Here is a 14855-nt window from a genome sequence, read left to right as displayed (position 1 = left end):
TCAGGTCGTGATCCCAGAGTTAATGGGATCAACTCCTGCATCAGGCTCTGCATTGAGTGAGGAGCCTGCTTGGAATTCTCTCTCGCTTCCCCCCCCACTTCTGCACCTCCCCTGCTCAAGCACTAATGTTCCCTCACTCTCGCTCTCAAAGAAAAAAAAAAGTTTGTCGATCCCTGCTGGATGAAGTCTTACGTTTTTGAAATTCAAGGATATCTTGGGGCGCGTGGGCAGCTCAGTCGGTTGAATGTCCAACTTCGGCTCCGGTCATGATCTTGCAGTTCATGAGTTCGAGCCCCACGTCGGGCTCTGTGCTGACAGCTCGGAGCCTGGAGCCTGCTTCGGATTCTGTGTCTCCCTGCCCTTCCCCTGCTCTTGCTCTGTGTCTCTCAAAAATAAACATTAAAAAAAATTTTTTTTAATTCAAGGATATCCTATATCCTTCACAGTATGTACGTATGAGTTTTGATTGATAAGGATGTTCTTCATGGTCAAGTTCCTACTTCCTGGGCCTGGAGCTGCCTGCCTCTGCTTGGAGAAGTCCTCTCACACAGACTCATGTGACATCTGTGCTTGCTTGCTTGCTGTTGGGTTGTTGTTGTTTTTTTTTTTTTTTTTTTTTTTTTTTTGGCCAGCTGTGGGATCTCAGATAATTTATTTCCCGTCCCCAGCCCTCAGATTCCCCATTTATGAACACTGGCTTCCCAGGGTCATCGTAAGGATTAAGCAAGAACACACCCCATTCTTTCACTCCGTAGAAAACAACAGAAGAGCCGACTGCACTCCAGTGATTTATAACCTTTTATTAGTGAAGGTGTCCTTAAGTACAATCGGGGTGCATATAAAACAGTGTAACATTCTTGCTCTCATCCCGCTGGAGCAGCGTCTCCTTTTGAATTCATGTGACTACCGAAGGCACTTGGTCTCGGTGAACTGTGTGCATCTGACGTGCGGTAACCAAGAGGGGAAAGAACTCAAACAGGGGCCCACTCGAGACGTTGGAAGGGTAGACAGGCCAGGGAATGGCTTGGGAGCGTGAGGCAGTGGCACCCATTTTGGTGACTTTCTCCCCGTTTCACGTAAACTAAGTTGCCAGTGATCAGTTACTGTGGTTCTATTTTCCTAAAAACCCAAGATTTCTGCACAAATCACTGATGGGGGGAGCGGGGGTGTCTGTGTCGCTTCTTGGGTTTTTCTCGTTTGGTACAGCATTCAAAACTCCATCGATACCCTGGACGCAGGGCGGTGGTTTTTATATTCGTTGTGAGGGGTGTCTGTGACATTTGGGATTTGAAAATGGATTTAGACAGTGCTAAGCAGAGTCCACTGGGTTTGGTTTTGTTCTGCTTTTCGCAAGTTGTTTATTCACTGGCTTTGGTTCCATTGAAGTCCGCATCGCGAGCGTCCATTTCCTCATCAGATCCATCGGCGTTTTCAATAACTCGACGTCCTCCAGACCTTCTAGAGGGAACAAAGGAGGGCTCGTTTCCTCGCCTGTGGGTTTTAAAAGAATACACGTTTCTTTAGTACAGAAAGCCCCCCCTTGAGATTGGAAGAGGCTTTTAAAGGGACAGAAAACAAACACAGACAAACTGAAATGAAATGAAAATATTCAGGTTAAAGTCAAGCGCTGACCTATCTCAAGGTGTGGTAACGTTTAATCAGCTGGAACGGGAGGAAAGTAGATTTTTCAAAGCAAGAGAATCAGCTTTAAAAAAAAAAAAAAAAGTGCAGGCGCCTGGGTGGCTCAGTGAGTTGAGCCTCTGACTCTTGATATCTGTTCAGGTCATGATCCCGGGTAGTGGATCGAGCCCCACATCAGGCCCCACACTGAGCATGGAATCTGCTTAAGATCTTCTCCCTCTCTCTCTCTCTCCAACCCACCCCCACCCCCACCCCCACCCCACACCTCTCTCAAAAAAAAAAAAAATTGGGGCTTGGTCATCTGATGGCCCACAGGATTCTCTTCTGTGGTCTTTTATTTGGAAAAGAAGAAAAAAACGAATCAAGCGGGGGCTGACACATTCCCGTGGGGTTATTCATACCCTGTGGAGCAGGTGTGAAGGAGAACGTGTTCTCATTTTGTACCCCCTTGCCTTCAGAAGGGAACAAAGCGGAGGGTTTCAACGTTTATTTATTTTTGGGACAGAGAGAGACAGAGCACGAACGGGCGAGGGGCAGAGAGAGAGGGAGACACAGAATCGGAAACAGGCTCCAGGCTCTGAGCTGTCAGCCCAGAGCCTGACGCGGGGCTTGAACTCACAGACCGCGAGATCGTGACCTGGCTGAAGCCAGACGCTTAACCGACTGCGCCACCCAGGTGCCCCAAAGCGGAGGGTTTCAGGTTCTCAACCGGAAGAAGGTGGAAAAGAGCATCAAAGGCAGCATTGAGGCAAAGAGGTCACCGTGCGGATGCCAGAGGTGTGCGCTCTGGTCAAAGCAACGCAGGGTCCCCTGCTTGTTTGAGAGCAGAATTCTCGGTGTGAGTTCTCCCAGGACAGAGATCTTGCTGATTTTTACTCACCACACAGGCACCGTGCATGGCCTATAATAGGTGCCCAATGAATATTTGTTAGAAAAGTAAGCTAGACATGTTAATCTAAGGTGTATTTTAGCTTTAGCTGGTAGGATACCCCTTTCTCTGTGTGCTTATGGCTCCCGTCTCTGGAGTGCCGGATGCCCTGAGTTCCTGCCAGGGTGTGCCCAGGTCACCTGCAGTGTGGCTTTGGTTAGGAGGGCAGGCAGGTGGCAGGAGAAGTCAGATAACCAGCACTCAGCGTCCTCTCCAGGAAAGAAATGTTTGCTGTGTTTTCTGGGACAACAAATAATCGTATTTGGCTCTGGTGATCTGGCCCTGTTTGACCTGAATCAGAAGACAGGTCTTAACTCATTTTAGGATGCCTAAGAGGAATGCAGAATTTTTGTCATAAAAAATGACCCGCTTCGCCACGCAGAGGCTGGACTTTTGAAAGCTATGAGGGAGAGTCCATCCCCGTTAGAGATTTTTTAGTCCAAAGAGACAACTCAGAGAGGTAAGATTGGAGGCAAAAGGAAGGCCCAGAACATCCTGAACACTGAGAAGGGGAGTCCCAACGTGAGCCTTCTGGGGTCCGAGGGTGGGAGAAACCCGGGCTGGGAAAACCCGCCTAGGTTCACAGAATGCTACTGAGGGGCCACGATCAGGGATGAATACTTAAAGTTGTAACCACTCCCAGCTCAAGACTCAGGCCAGCTTCACTCACGTCAGAGGGAAGCTCAGAAGTGCCCTGTGCCCTTGGAACTAACTTTCCATCACCCTCTCTAGAAGTGACCTTTTAAAAAGTCTTTAGCACTGTGTTTTCCAAGCACCTGGGTCTGAAAGCAGGGTCTCGGAGGACAGGACAGAAAGGAGAGTAGCTTCCACGCGTCTCTCCCGCTTCTAATCCTCCTGGTTCAAAACTCGGTGGGACAGCCTGGGGTTGGGAAACTGTCTCCCCTACCCTTCCAGGCTCCCGGCACTCTTGGCCTCCCAAGACAGTGTGGATTTGCAAGCTACAAGAGCTGAGGTGTAAATGTGTTCCTTTGATCTAAGACGTAAATCATGTCCCGGGTCACTGTTAGCCCCCTGCTCCGCCACCAGTTCTGTGAGCCTGTCTTCCGGTTCAGGTACCCTTCCTGAAGGAACTGGCTTCAAATCCAAGGCCGAGGTGGGCACTGGCTACATCAGTCACAGGAAGTAAGGGACCCCTTCTAAAGATTTTCTTCAAGTGTCTGGTCCTGGAGAGTCTGGCTTCTATTCACAGACTCTGAGAACTTCTCTGAGGCACTAGTGGCATGGTGGGATCCAGCACCAGAGCAGAAGCACTGATTTGCAAGGACTCACTTTCCCATCGACTAGTGGGTCCCACCGTCCAGCCTGAGCTGGCAGGAGCGCTGCTCAGAAAGCCATGTTCAAGAGGCCGGGCACTCTTCCTAGAGCTCCTGCCAGTCCCTCATCCAGCTTTAAGTATTGGGTTAGCGACAGCTACTTCTCCAAAAGAGAAGAGGGACACAAGCCAGGGCCTGCTTGGCCTCTCAAGGAAGATGAGAGGAAAACCAGGCCCTGGTTGCCTAACGTCACGTGTGAAAAGCTGGTAGACTCCCACACAAGTCGAGGCCTCTTAACTCTGTCGTGTGAAGGGCCCTGTGTCCTTCCTCGAGTCTCGGCTGTCCTGTCCGTCCCCCGCTGTGTATACGGGCTCGCAAGACCCCTGGAAAAGGCTCCGTCCGGACCATGCTTGGCTGCGCAGTGGCCAGCACGTGTCCTAGCGTGCGGAAAGTGCTGCTATCAGCTAGGCTTTGCTCAAGGCTCATGTGGCCCCAGCGACTGTAGAACACGCAGTGAGAGCCCATTTCTTTCGCAGACATGCGTATGAAAGCCCGGCTGTGGGGACAACCAGAGGCCGGGCTGTGGTTCCCGTGAACCTGTGCTTGTGAATTGTTATTTGTGGACCAGATTTGAGGCCCTTCTCCACGAAAGGGCCCAGGCTGTAGAAGTGTCATACCCGCTCAGTGCAGCATCTTAACCAGATGGAGGAGGACAGCAAAGCCAAGTGTCCTACTGCCAAGTGTGAGAGAGGCCCACTTATGCAGGTACCAACAATCCAAGTGACACACACGCAGCCTCTTAAGCGCTCGTCAACACACGGTGACGAGGACACATTTGGTGCCGTGTCAGATGCCCAAGCACAAGTAGGGAAGGAAGACGGGTCAAGAGATTAAGTCTTGTTGTACTGATCTTGGCTATGATAAAAAGAGTTTTGAACTAAGACATCCAGGCCTTCAGATTTTGCAGGAATCCCATGGAGGTTCGTGAGGGCCAAAAAAGGGGGTCGCAGGGACTGGGAGGGCAGACGGAAGTGGAAACCAAGTGCAACACACATGAGCCACGAAGCTGGAGGCATGGTACCTGGTGAGTCATTGCGGAGTTTCCTGGGGAAGGGGGCCTCTGAAACAGAGAGAGAGAGTCTCTGGTGGTTATCCTCCGCCAACGAGAGGGAGTCCTCTAAGTGCTTTTTTAATCATTAAAGGCATTCCCTTCGATGAAATGATCAAAGGCACTTCTAAGTCAACCTGGCAGAGAAGCACGGGACACCAAGAACTCTGAGGCCGGCACGCGTAAGCTGTTGGTTCAGCTAAGAAGCTCACATCTGCTGGTGTGGCAGAGGCCGGGCCCAGCTCTTTAACATGCGCTCACGTTGAGGTTTACCCGGTCGGCACGACTATGAAACTCGCTTCGCATTTCCTTGTTCACTGAGAGCTGGCCAGGCTTGCTAACCTCACTCACGGCTCTAGTGCTGGACTTGAGGTTTTGCACGTGGGACCCAGAGGACGCAGGAGGGTGTGACCGCTCTTGGCCCTGCCTTAGGGTATGCTCGTACCGGGAGTGTCAGAAATAGTCTGTTCCATACTCGCCTGTAGGCCCTGAGGAGGGTCAGCTGTTGGGGGGCAGAACCCACAAGGTATGTTGAACATGTGCTAAGAGAATCAGGGGTCCTGACCACAGGGAGCAGTGACAGCCACTCTGGCTGACTGCTTCCCCACCCCCCGGCCTGGCACTGAGGAGGGCAGGGTTCAGTCACCAGCCAAGCAAATTCTGGAGGGGAGAGCGGGGACAGCTCCATGTGAGAACAGCTGTCTTGCTGACCATCTTCCTGGGTGTTGCTCTCAAGCCCCTGTTGGACCTGAGAGGTTACTTCTTGTTTCTGTTTCACTGGGGGGACCCACAGGCCCTCCCCAGCCTTGTGCGATCTGGGGTCTCCTTCCCAAAGCCCTGTACCCCACGCCAGCCATCCTCCCCCTTCTGAAAGGGGTTTGGGCTGTCCCCTCATCACCTGCCTGCAGTGATGCTCAGAGTCTGGAGTTGATAATGGCGGTGGTTTCAGATGGTTCCTGGGCGTGCCCCTGGATAACTCGATCGCACAGTGAGAAAAGTACTCCGTTTCCCACTCTTTTTAAAATACATCTCATTATGTCAGGGACGGTCTATTTGGTGCTAATGTCATCTTCTGTCAGTCCCTTGTCAACTGAGAAAGAGGGCTTCTGGTCCTAGTCATCAACTTGTAGTCAGAAAAGGAAGAATCCATTACTGTTTTGTTCTCACTGTATTTTAATTTCGTTGTGACCTGTTGCTGCTGGTGATGCTGGTTTAACAATACAGGGATGGTAAATTTTATTTGCAAATAGATGTGTTCATGATTAGACCAGTTAATTTCAAAGACACCGTGAAGTCAATGATGGTGCAGTTTGTAAAAGGCTAAGGCAAAATGGCCAAGGTGGTATGAGAATCAGTTTAGGGAAACATCAGCTCTGACTCGGTGATTGAAGGTTTGTGCCCAGCACCATCCCAGACACTAGGGATGAATAAGCAGACAGAACCTCTGTGCTCATGGGGCCAGAGTGAAGGCTGCCAATGAGATAAGTAAATAAACAGCAGGTTACATGGTGACAGATCAGTAAGAGAACTGCAGGGCGTGAGGTTGGAAGTTGTAGACAGGGTAACCTGGGTGTGTAAATGCCTGAAGGAAAGGAAAGGGAGGGATCCAGCTATGCCAAGAGCTGGGGGAAGATCCTTCCAGGCAGCGCGAACCACCCGTGCCAGGGCCCCGGGCAGCATGTGTAGAGGCAGAGGGCTCATTTAGGAGGCAGTGGACGGAGATCACATAGGGCCTGGTGGAACCGACCATCATAAAGGTGTTGCTTTCAATCTGAATGAGGTGGAAGCCATTGGACGGTTCCAAGCAAAGGGGGGTTGTGACTCCTATCTATTTCAACAGGATCCCTCTGGCTGCCATGTTGAGAACAGACTATAAAGACGGAGTATAAACACAAGTGAAACACAAGCTGTGAAAGTTACCTAGATGGTAGGAGAGGGTAGCTTGGATGAGGATGGCAAGAAACATTTGTCTCTTGGATTGTGGATGTACAGTGTTGTTTTTTTTTTTAATTTTTTTTAAGTTTTTATTTTTTACAGAGAGCATGAGCCGGGGAGGGACAGAGAGAGGGAGACACAGAATCCGAAGCAGGCTCCAGGCTCTGAGCTGTCAGCACAGGCTCGAACTCATGAACTATGAGATCATGACCGGGGCTGAAGTCAGACGCTCAACTGACTGAGCTACCCAGGTGCCCGGATGCTCAGTGTTTTTAAGGGAAAGTTGATCAGATTCCATGGCAGATTGGATGTTATATATAAGGGAGAGGGAAAAAGAAAGAGCACAGATTAGTGGACTGGGTTAACAGCAGCTTTATCAGTCCAGTTGCTGAGCTGGCAGAGACCGTGAGGGAAGCTGACTTGGGGGTGAAGGGGTTCAGCTCAAGGTGTAAGCTGCCTGTGAGGCATTGAGGGGAAAGGGCAAGCAGGTCTGGGGTTCTAGGAAGAAGTCTGGGCCAGGAAGCCACACACTGTGGGTGGAACTCAAAAGGCACCAGGCTGGGTGAGGTCACCTAGGAGTGAGCAGAGAAGGAGATGAAGAGAGAACCAAGATGGCGCCCTGGGGCAGGCCAATGGCAGGCGGGCTTTGAGATGAGGTACCAGCAGAGGAGACAAGGAAAGACACCCAGAGGGGAGGAACAAACCCCGGTGTGGGTCGAGGAAGCTGCAGCTCAGTCGGGGAGGACTGAGGACTGACCATTAAGGTTTCGTGGTAAAGGGTAGCAGGGGGCAGGGGGCGTGGGACTCAGAGGCTTTCTCAGCTCCTGGAATGACTTTGTTGACGTGAAAATGGTGAAAAGGAGAAGGGTAAGAATTTCTGGAGCGACGTCCTTGAGGGAACAAGAGAGGTAGGTGTACCTGATGTGATGCCCTTAGTTGGTGCTAGATAGTTCAGCCTGGGAACAGAGTAGAAGAAATGGACACAGCTGCGGGGAGGCGGGTTGACGGGGACATGAGAGCTTGTAAGGATGGGTGGGGATGGTAAGACTGGGGAGACAGTGAAAACCAGATGTCCAAGAGAGTGGAAGGGGGAGGGGAGTCAGGCCCAGGCAGCACCGAGTGAGGTCAGCTCCTTGTGGTGACAGACAAGGCCCAGCACGAAATGGCAGTGTGCCTGTTTGCTTTTCCCTGAGCAGAAGGTGGAAAGTCTGGTTTAACTCACCAAGTGCATACCTCAAAGCAGGAGGGGTCTGGGGTGTTGAGGGTGTGTGCGAGGCGGACCGACCACCGAGCCTGGGCTTGATGGGCAAGTTAGAGCTAGTGTTAGGGCCCATGGGGTGGCAGGATCGCAGAGGAGACAAGACCAAGGACCCAAGAGACTGGATCACCCCCCTGGAGGGGTGTGGGTGAGTGTGGCAGGAAGCTTCGGGGCCCACGCCTTCTGGGAACCAGTGGAGGTGGGAAGGAGGCCTGAGGAGCAGGGGTGTCGCCTATCCAGCTTCAGGCCCAGAGGGACAGGGGCGTGGGAGAGAAAACAGCCCTGGTTAGGGCGGTGGTTCGAGACCCCCGGGCGACCGCACCCCCCACCCAGGGAACTGAGCAACGGCTGGAGACATTTGCGGTTGTCACAATCCAGAGCATGCCATGCCCCATCCTGCAAACACAGGCCAGCTCCTGTGAGGCAGGATGATCCGGCCCCAAACAGCAGCAGGGATGGGAGACCCTGATTAGACCAAAGTGGTCAAGAGAAAGCCCAGAAAAGAGGTTCTGGAGAGAAGGGACCCGCACAGGCAATGCAGCAGTGAGGACAAGGATTGAGGAGACAGGGGGTGTGCCTCCCTCTCCTTCTCCTCGCCCAAGGGTGGGCTGGGAAGGGACGTGCATCGTTAAAGAAATCACACGGGGGGGCGTTCGGGTGGCTCCGTCAGGTAAGTGTCGGACGTGTGATTTTGGCTCAGGCCATGAGCTCATGGTTTGTGAGATCAAGCCCCATATTGGGCTCTGTGCTGACAGCGCAGTGCCTGCTTGGGATGCTCTCTCCCCCTCGAACTGAGGGTCCGCTGCTCCAAGGCAGGGCCCTGGTGGATCCGCGGCCTGTTCATGTGCCTGGCACACAGTGGTGCCGCATAAGTGCTGGTGAGGGGGGAGAACCTGGAAAGGAACAGGGGGCAGCGGGGGGGGGGGGGGTGTCCTCTGCATCAGGAAAGAAACTCCCTGTGGGCACCCGAGGCCCGTGAGCCGTGAGCCTCACCTGAGCTTGCTCTTGAGCGCGTTCACCTCGCGGCCCATGGCCTCGTTGCTCTCCGTGGCTTCATCCAGCTCCCGCTGCAGCTTCCTGCGGTTGGCATTGATGCGCTGGGACTCCTCCTCCGCCTCCTCCAGCTGCCTCTTGAGTTGCTTGACCTTGGCGTTTCCTTTCTCTGCCTGTCAGGGAGAGGCCCGGGGGTGAGCAGGGGGCGCCGTGGGGTCCCTGCGGGGCTGGGAGAGGCCGGCGTCCCGGGTTACCTGCTCCTTGTACTGCTCCGCCATCTTGCGCTCGTCCTCCACCTGCAGCAGGACCTCCTTCAGCTTCTTGTCCTTCTGCTTCAGCGACTTGGTGGCCGCCTGCTTCTCTCTGCATACGGGGGGAGGAGGGGGGCGACGCGGGGATGGGCTCCCTTGCACCTGGCACGTAGACCCGACCAGCCTCTCCCCGACTGTGAGCGCTTTCCCTGAGGGGCCCCAAGTCAGGGCTCACCCCCCAAATCAGACGAACAGTACTCGGCCTTAAAAAGGAACGCAGCACTCGCGTCTGCTACCACGTGGGCGAACCTCGAAGACACAGGGAGGGAGGCCAGTCACAGAAGGGCACAGACTGTGGGATTCCACTTATATGAAACATCCACAAGAGACAAGAGAGACAGAAAGTAGATCTGTGGTTGCAGAGGGCTGGGGGAGGTCAGGGTGATGGCCAGGGAGGTACAGTGTGTCCTACTGAGGTGTTGAAACTGTCCCACGCTGGACGGTACAGAGGGTGCAGCTATCCACAACTATACTAAAGGGCCATTGAGCAGTACACGTGAAAAGGCTGAATTTTTGTATGGTCTGTGAGTTGGCAAGAAAGCCACTACCAAAAAAAAAAAAGTGGGTCAGAATCCTCGTAGTCTGATGGTCACAGAAGGGCCGTGATCTTATTTTCTCTTTATAACGAGAAGCCTGACCATATTGGCACGTGCTGAATGGGGTTGCTGATCTGCACTTTCCTGGGTGGCCGTGAACACGACATCCTGAGAACACAGGCCAGGCATAGCCAGTGTGCTCGCGGGAAGGTAGCGGACCTCACGGAGGACCCCTGCCACTCAAGGCCGTTTGGGACGGGCCTTCTTGGGGCCAGGCCTGCCTCGCTCCCCTGATCACACGCGGTTCTCCACACACAGCTGCGGCGTGGGGACCACTGGGCTCATTCCACAGCCAGGACAGATGTCCAGAGAGCCTGAGCCCCGACCGCCGTGTACTCCTGGCCAGCAGGCCGCTCTTTGGAGCCCGCGCCCCACGTACCTGGCCTCCTGCTCCACCTGCTCCTCCAGCTGCGCGATCTTGGCCTCCAGTGCCGCAATGGTGGACTTGAACTTGGACCTGACGGCCCCCTCCATCTCTTGCAGCTTGCTTCGGAGCTCCTTGTTCTGCCGCTCGAGCTGCTGCCTTGCGCTCTCGTTCTTCTGGGCCGCGCTGCGCTCCGTGGCCAGTTCGTTGTTGAGCTGCTCGGCCTGTGGAGGGCAGTGAAGGTCAGGGGGTGGAGGGCGTGGGAGTGGGAGTGGGGGTGGCGTCCGCTGAGAGGACCCACTATGCCTGTGGCCTCCAGCCTTGGTGGGCTTCGATGTGGGTCGCTGGGGCAGGGGCACCCAGGAGCCCTCCCCACCTCCTCCAGCCACCAGTTCCTTCCTGGGCCTCCTTTAAGGTGCAGCACAAAAGGCAGCGTCCTGGGGCCACCCAGGCTCCCTGTCTCTAGGTCACAAGGCGGGGCCCCAGCACCTGTTGCGGAGCTGGTGCTTAGTAATGTCACTGAGTGCTCACTGGTGTAAGGCCGGGGCCAGAGGCTGGGGCGACAGCAAGAAGGAGACCCCCGAGGCCCTTTCTCCAGGCCCACGTTGTCTGCCGGAGGGAGCCAGACATACACTGGCTGCCTGATAAGATGGCGACGGGGGCCGCGTGCCCACGCGGGGAGGGAGAGGGTGCAGGGAGCAGATGCGCTTGATCCCTGCTCCCGTCTCCCCGCTCTCCACCCCAACCCTGAGCTTGCAGTGCAGCAGTGTGGGGCGTGTGACAGGGTGCAGCCTGGCCCTGCTCTGCCCCCACCTGCTGCGTGGCCTTCCGCACGCGGTCACTCATGGCCTCCATGTTGCCTTGCTCCTCCTCCAGCTCCTCTTCCAGCTGCGCGATCCGGGCCTCCAGGCGGCGCTTCTCGTCCTGAAGTGTGTTCCTAAGGGAAATGCAGGCGGGTCTGGGGCTCCAGCCTCCCTCTGGCTTAGGAAATAACCTCTGTGTGGAGGAGTGAGGTGATGCATTGGAGTCGCCCTCCTTTGTAAAACGAAACTGAGGCCCAGTGAGGCTTAGACACTTGTCCAAAGTCACACAGCTGGGAAGTAGTGAGCCGGGACTCTATCCCGTTGGTATGGGCAAAGCCGGGCCTGGAGGAAAGACGAGCTCTCTCCTCTTGGATGTCTTCCCCCCTCCCCCGGCCCCGTGTCCCCTCCCACCATGCTGTTCATTCAGAACCAATGAAACTGGCTACGTGCCCAAATGGGGTCAAGACCCTTGTGAGAAGCTTGGCTGGACACTGTCATTTTCAGGAGTCTCTTCCATGAGCTGCCTCTCTGTCCTCATCTGAGCCTGGGACCCCCTTCTCCCGATGCGGCCCCCTACCTTCCTGAGACGCTGCTGGTCAGTTCCTCTGCCAGTTCCTCCTTCTCCAAGTCGGCCTGTTTGCGAGCCCTCTCAGCTGCGGCCAGATCCTGGACAGCACGGGGGAGGGGAGGGGGAAAACCACTGATCTGCCAGGCAAGGGCTGAACCCCAGGGAGAAGCCACCTGCTTCAGACCCCAGCAGTTTCTACGGCCACGGCCACCCCGGAAAGCAGCTGAGCCGCCTCTGAGCTCAGGGGAGGCCCTGCATGTCCCAGACAAGAGAAAATCCCACGTCTGCCCCTGTCGTCACTCCAGGGGCCTGCCCCTGTGGAGTGCTGGACGAGGGAAAGAGGTGCATGGGTGCCACGGGCTCCACCCACAGTACCCCCCCGCCCCCCCCAAGGCCCACATCGAGAAGGCTCTACCTCCTGTAGCTGCATGAGGTCGGCTTCTAAGCTCTTGGCTTTCTTCTCATTCTCTTTGGCGGTGGCAAAGATCTCATCTCTGGAGGCACGGGCATCTTCCAGCTCTCTCTGGAAGTCCTTCATCTGGGCCTGCGTGAGTCAACAGGAGGGACAAGCCAAGAGGTCCTAACTCACCATCTTTCCATGCCAGCCCCGAGGAAGTTCAGATCAACCACAGAGAGGTCCCCGTGGCCCACCCACCCCACCTCACGGGGCCAGGTTGCTGTCGGGGGGCACCGTTCCGGAGGGGCTCAGCAGACCTCAACATGGCCATGTGGTCCGAGGACCATGGCCAAAGGCCTGGTGATCGTGCCTTACCCAGGGCGGGAAACGGCCCCCCGAGGCTGAACCCCGGTGGAAAACCCCAGCTGAATATTCAGGCACCCGTGACAGGCCTGCGTCCTGCGGCTGTTGGCCCGGCTTCCCCTCCGGTGAGGAGCCACCCCCTCCCTCGGCCCGTGCCCCGCATCCCCCACCTGCAGTTTCCGCAGCTGCTTGATGGCTTCCTCCCGGCCCTTGATGGCCGAGTCGGCCTGCAGCTCCAGGTCCTTCAGGTCCCCTTCCAGCTTCTTCTTGGCCGCCGTTGCCAGGGCACGTTGCTTTCTCTCGTCTTCCAGTTCTGTCTCGTACTCGTGCAGCTGAGCGAGGGGGAGAGGGGGGCGCTGCTGGGTCGGGCCGTCCCTCGGAGGCCCTACCCTCACCGCGGCCGGCATTTGGAGAGCTCCGGGGGCAGAGAGAGGGGGGCACAGCTCCCCCCCACCCTGCCCCTCCCAGGGGGGTCTGCTCGTCCCCAGGTTGCAGGCGCCCAGGTTGCAGGCGGCTGAGAGAACCAAGTCTCTTTGGGTCCGGGCCCCGCCGCCTCCCCACCCCACATCCCCCCACCCGGACTACCTGCCTCTGGAGCTGCCGCCTCTTCTCTTCGTTCTGTTCATCCCGAGCCTGGAGGTCCCGCTCAAACTGGCCCTTGAGGGCCTGCATGTTGACCTCGAGCCGCAGCTTGGCGTCCTCCGTGGCCTGCAGCTCGTCCTCCAGCTCCTCCAGCTGGGTCTTCATCTCCTCCATCTGGGTCTCCAGGGCCCGCTTGGACTTCTCCAGCTCGTGGACCTTTCACGGGAGGGGAGACTTCATGAAGACGCTCAGGCAACCCCCGGGGACAGGCAGCTCTGTGAGGTCACACAGATGGCTTTTGCCCCCCTGCGGGATGCAGGGCCAAGAGTCAAGGCCAGAGTCTTCCTTGGGGACCCCCCCCCAAGTGCTGTTTCCAACCAGTCCCCGTCTGCGTGACGGCCTTCAGTCCTGATGGTCCTGTCCCGTGGAAGAGGCTCAGGGTGCCCGCGTCCCGCCCCGTGGGTAATGCATAGTGGGGAGGGGGCTGGTGACCTGTGGACAGGCACAGACAGGGAGGAGCCACTTACGTTCTTGCCCACGTCATCCTTGGAGCTGACCAGGCCCTCCATCTCGGCCTTGAGCATTTTGTTGGCTCTCTCGAGGTCCTCTTTGGCTTCCAGGGCCTCTTCGAGGGCTCGCGCCAGCGACAAGGCCTTGGTTTCCTTTTCCCTGGCTTCTGCCTCGGCTCTGTCCCTTTCATCCGCGTATTTGGAAGAGATGCTCTTCTCCTCGGCTAACAACTACAACACAACGGAAGCCCAGCCCCGGAGGTGAAGTTTGACTTCCCCCTTTTTTTTTTAAAAATAACTTTAACTTTATTCATTTTGAGAGACAGAGAAAGCATAAGCAGGGAGGGGCAGAGAGAGAGAGGGAGAGAGAGAGAATCTGAAGCAGGCTGCGCACCGTCAGCTCAGAGCCCGACGACGCGGAGCTCGAACCCACAAACCTAGAGATCATGACCTGAGCCAAAACCAAGAGTCTGACGCTCAGCCGCTTAGCCCAATGAGCCACCCAGGCTCCCTTTCAATTGCAAATAAGCGCAAGCAGCCTCCTGCCTGAATTTCTTCAGAGGCAGTGGAAGTCATTAAGGTATCTATGCAAATAGTTAATAAAGAGCTTCCTTCTGACTTCCAGTAGGTGGACCTTACTCAGAGCCAGCACCTGCTGAGTCTTTGTGCGTTGAAATCACTAATGCTGCCCGTGCTGGTTCGAACATACTAGTGAGGTCACAGTGACATTTAATCCTGCCAGAGGCCACTAATTCTTTTTATCATGGCCACTCATCTCCAGCCCTCAAAAGCACTCTCTGAGCCAGAGTAGGGAAAGGGTGAGTGTGTGGACAGAGCGGCACATACTTAGCTCTGTGCTTGGAGAGGCAGTTCAAGGAACACTCCAGGCCGACGTTAATGTCATCCGCACAGACAGCGGCATAAGCGTATACACTGACACATCCAAAAACCAGGCTTTGAGAAGTGAGCGAAGACAGGTAAGTAATAGGGGCCCCCAAAACAGCAGTCAGCACAAAACCCTACGTGATGTGTGACAGGGAAATAAAAGAAGCAAGCCCAGGCCCTCAAGCCAGTAATGGGGCAGCATAGTGGAAGCAGTGAAGACAGGCTGGCCGCCTGAGATGGAGAAGGACAGAGCCAGGGTGACGCCTGGAAGCCTGCTCCTCTGAGCCCAGGCAGGGAGGGGCAGTGAACCCCCACACCCCTGGCATTGGCCTCCCAAAAC

At 55.6% G+C, this 14855-nt stretch overlaps 1 protein-coding gene across 2 annotated transcripts in view; it reads right to left on the bottom strand.

Annotated features, from left to right (window-relative positions):
* Positions 1-785: 785 nt before the first annotated feature.
* Positions 786-14855, bottom strand: part of MYH11 (myosin heavy chain 11) — a 125626-nt gene continuing 111556 nt past the window's right edge. The window contains exons 32-42 of one of the 2 annotated variants that reach the window (XM_086692997.1): positions 13649-13861; positions 13125-13337; positions 12710-12871; positions 12195-12323; positions 11789-11877; positions 11222-11345; positions 10424-10632; positions 9392-9500; positions 9138-9310; positions 4925-4963; positions 1356-1491 (exon numbers count right to left, since the gene is read on the bottom strand). In XM_086692997.1, coding sequence (XP_086549123.1) covers positions 4933-4963; positions 9138-9310; positions 9392-9500; positions 10424-10632; positions 11222-11345; positions 11789-11877; positions 12195-12323; positions 12710-12871; positions 13125-13337; positions 13649-13861 — 1452 coding nt within the window. In that variant the 3' untranslated portion in view covers positions 1356-1491; positions 4925-4932. Of the gene's footprint in view, positions 1492-4924; positions 4964-9137; positions 9311-9391; positions 9501-10423; positions 10633-11221; positions 11346-11788; positions 11878-12194; positions 12324-12709; positions 12872-13124; positions 13338-13648; positions 13862-14855 lie in introns of both variants that reach the window. The other variant, XM_086692996.1, reaches the window with a different exon arrangement.

Source organism: Puma concolor, chromosome E3 (genome assembly GCF_028749965.1).
Source record: "Puma concolor isolate L17-30 chromosome E3, mPumCon1.1.hap2, whole genome shotgun sequence".
Classification (NCBI taxonomy): domain Eukaryota; kingdom Metazoa; phylum Chordata; class Mammalia; order Carnivora; family Felidae; genus Puma; species Puma concolor.
Note: the sequence above shows the minus strand (reverse complement) of the source record. Positions and strands in the feature narration are given on the sequence as shown.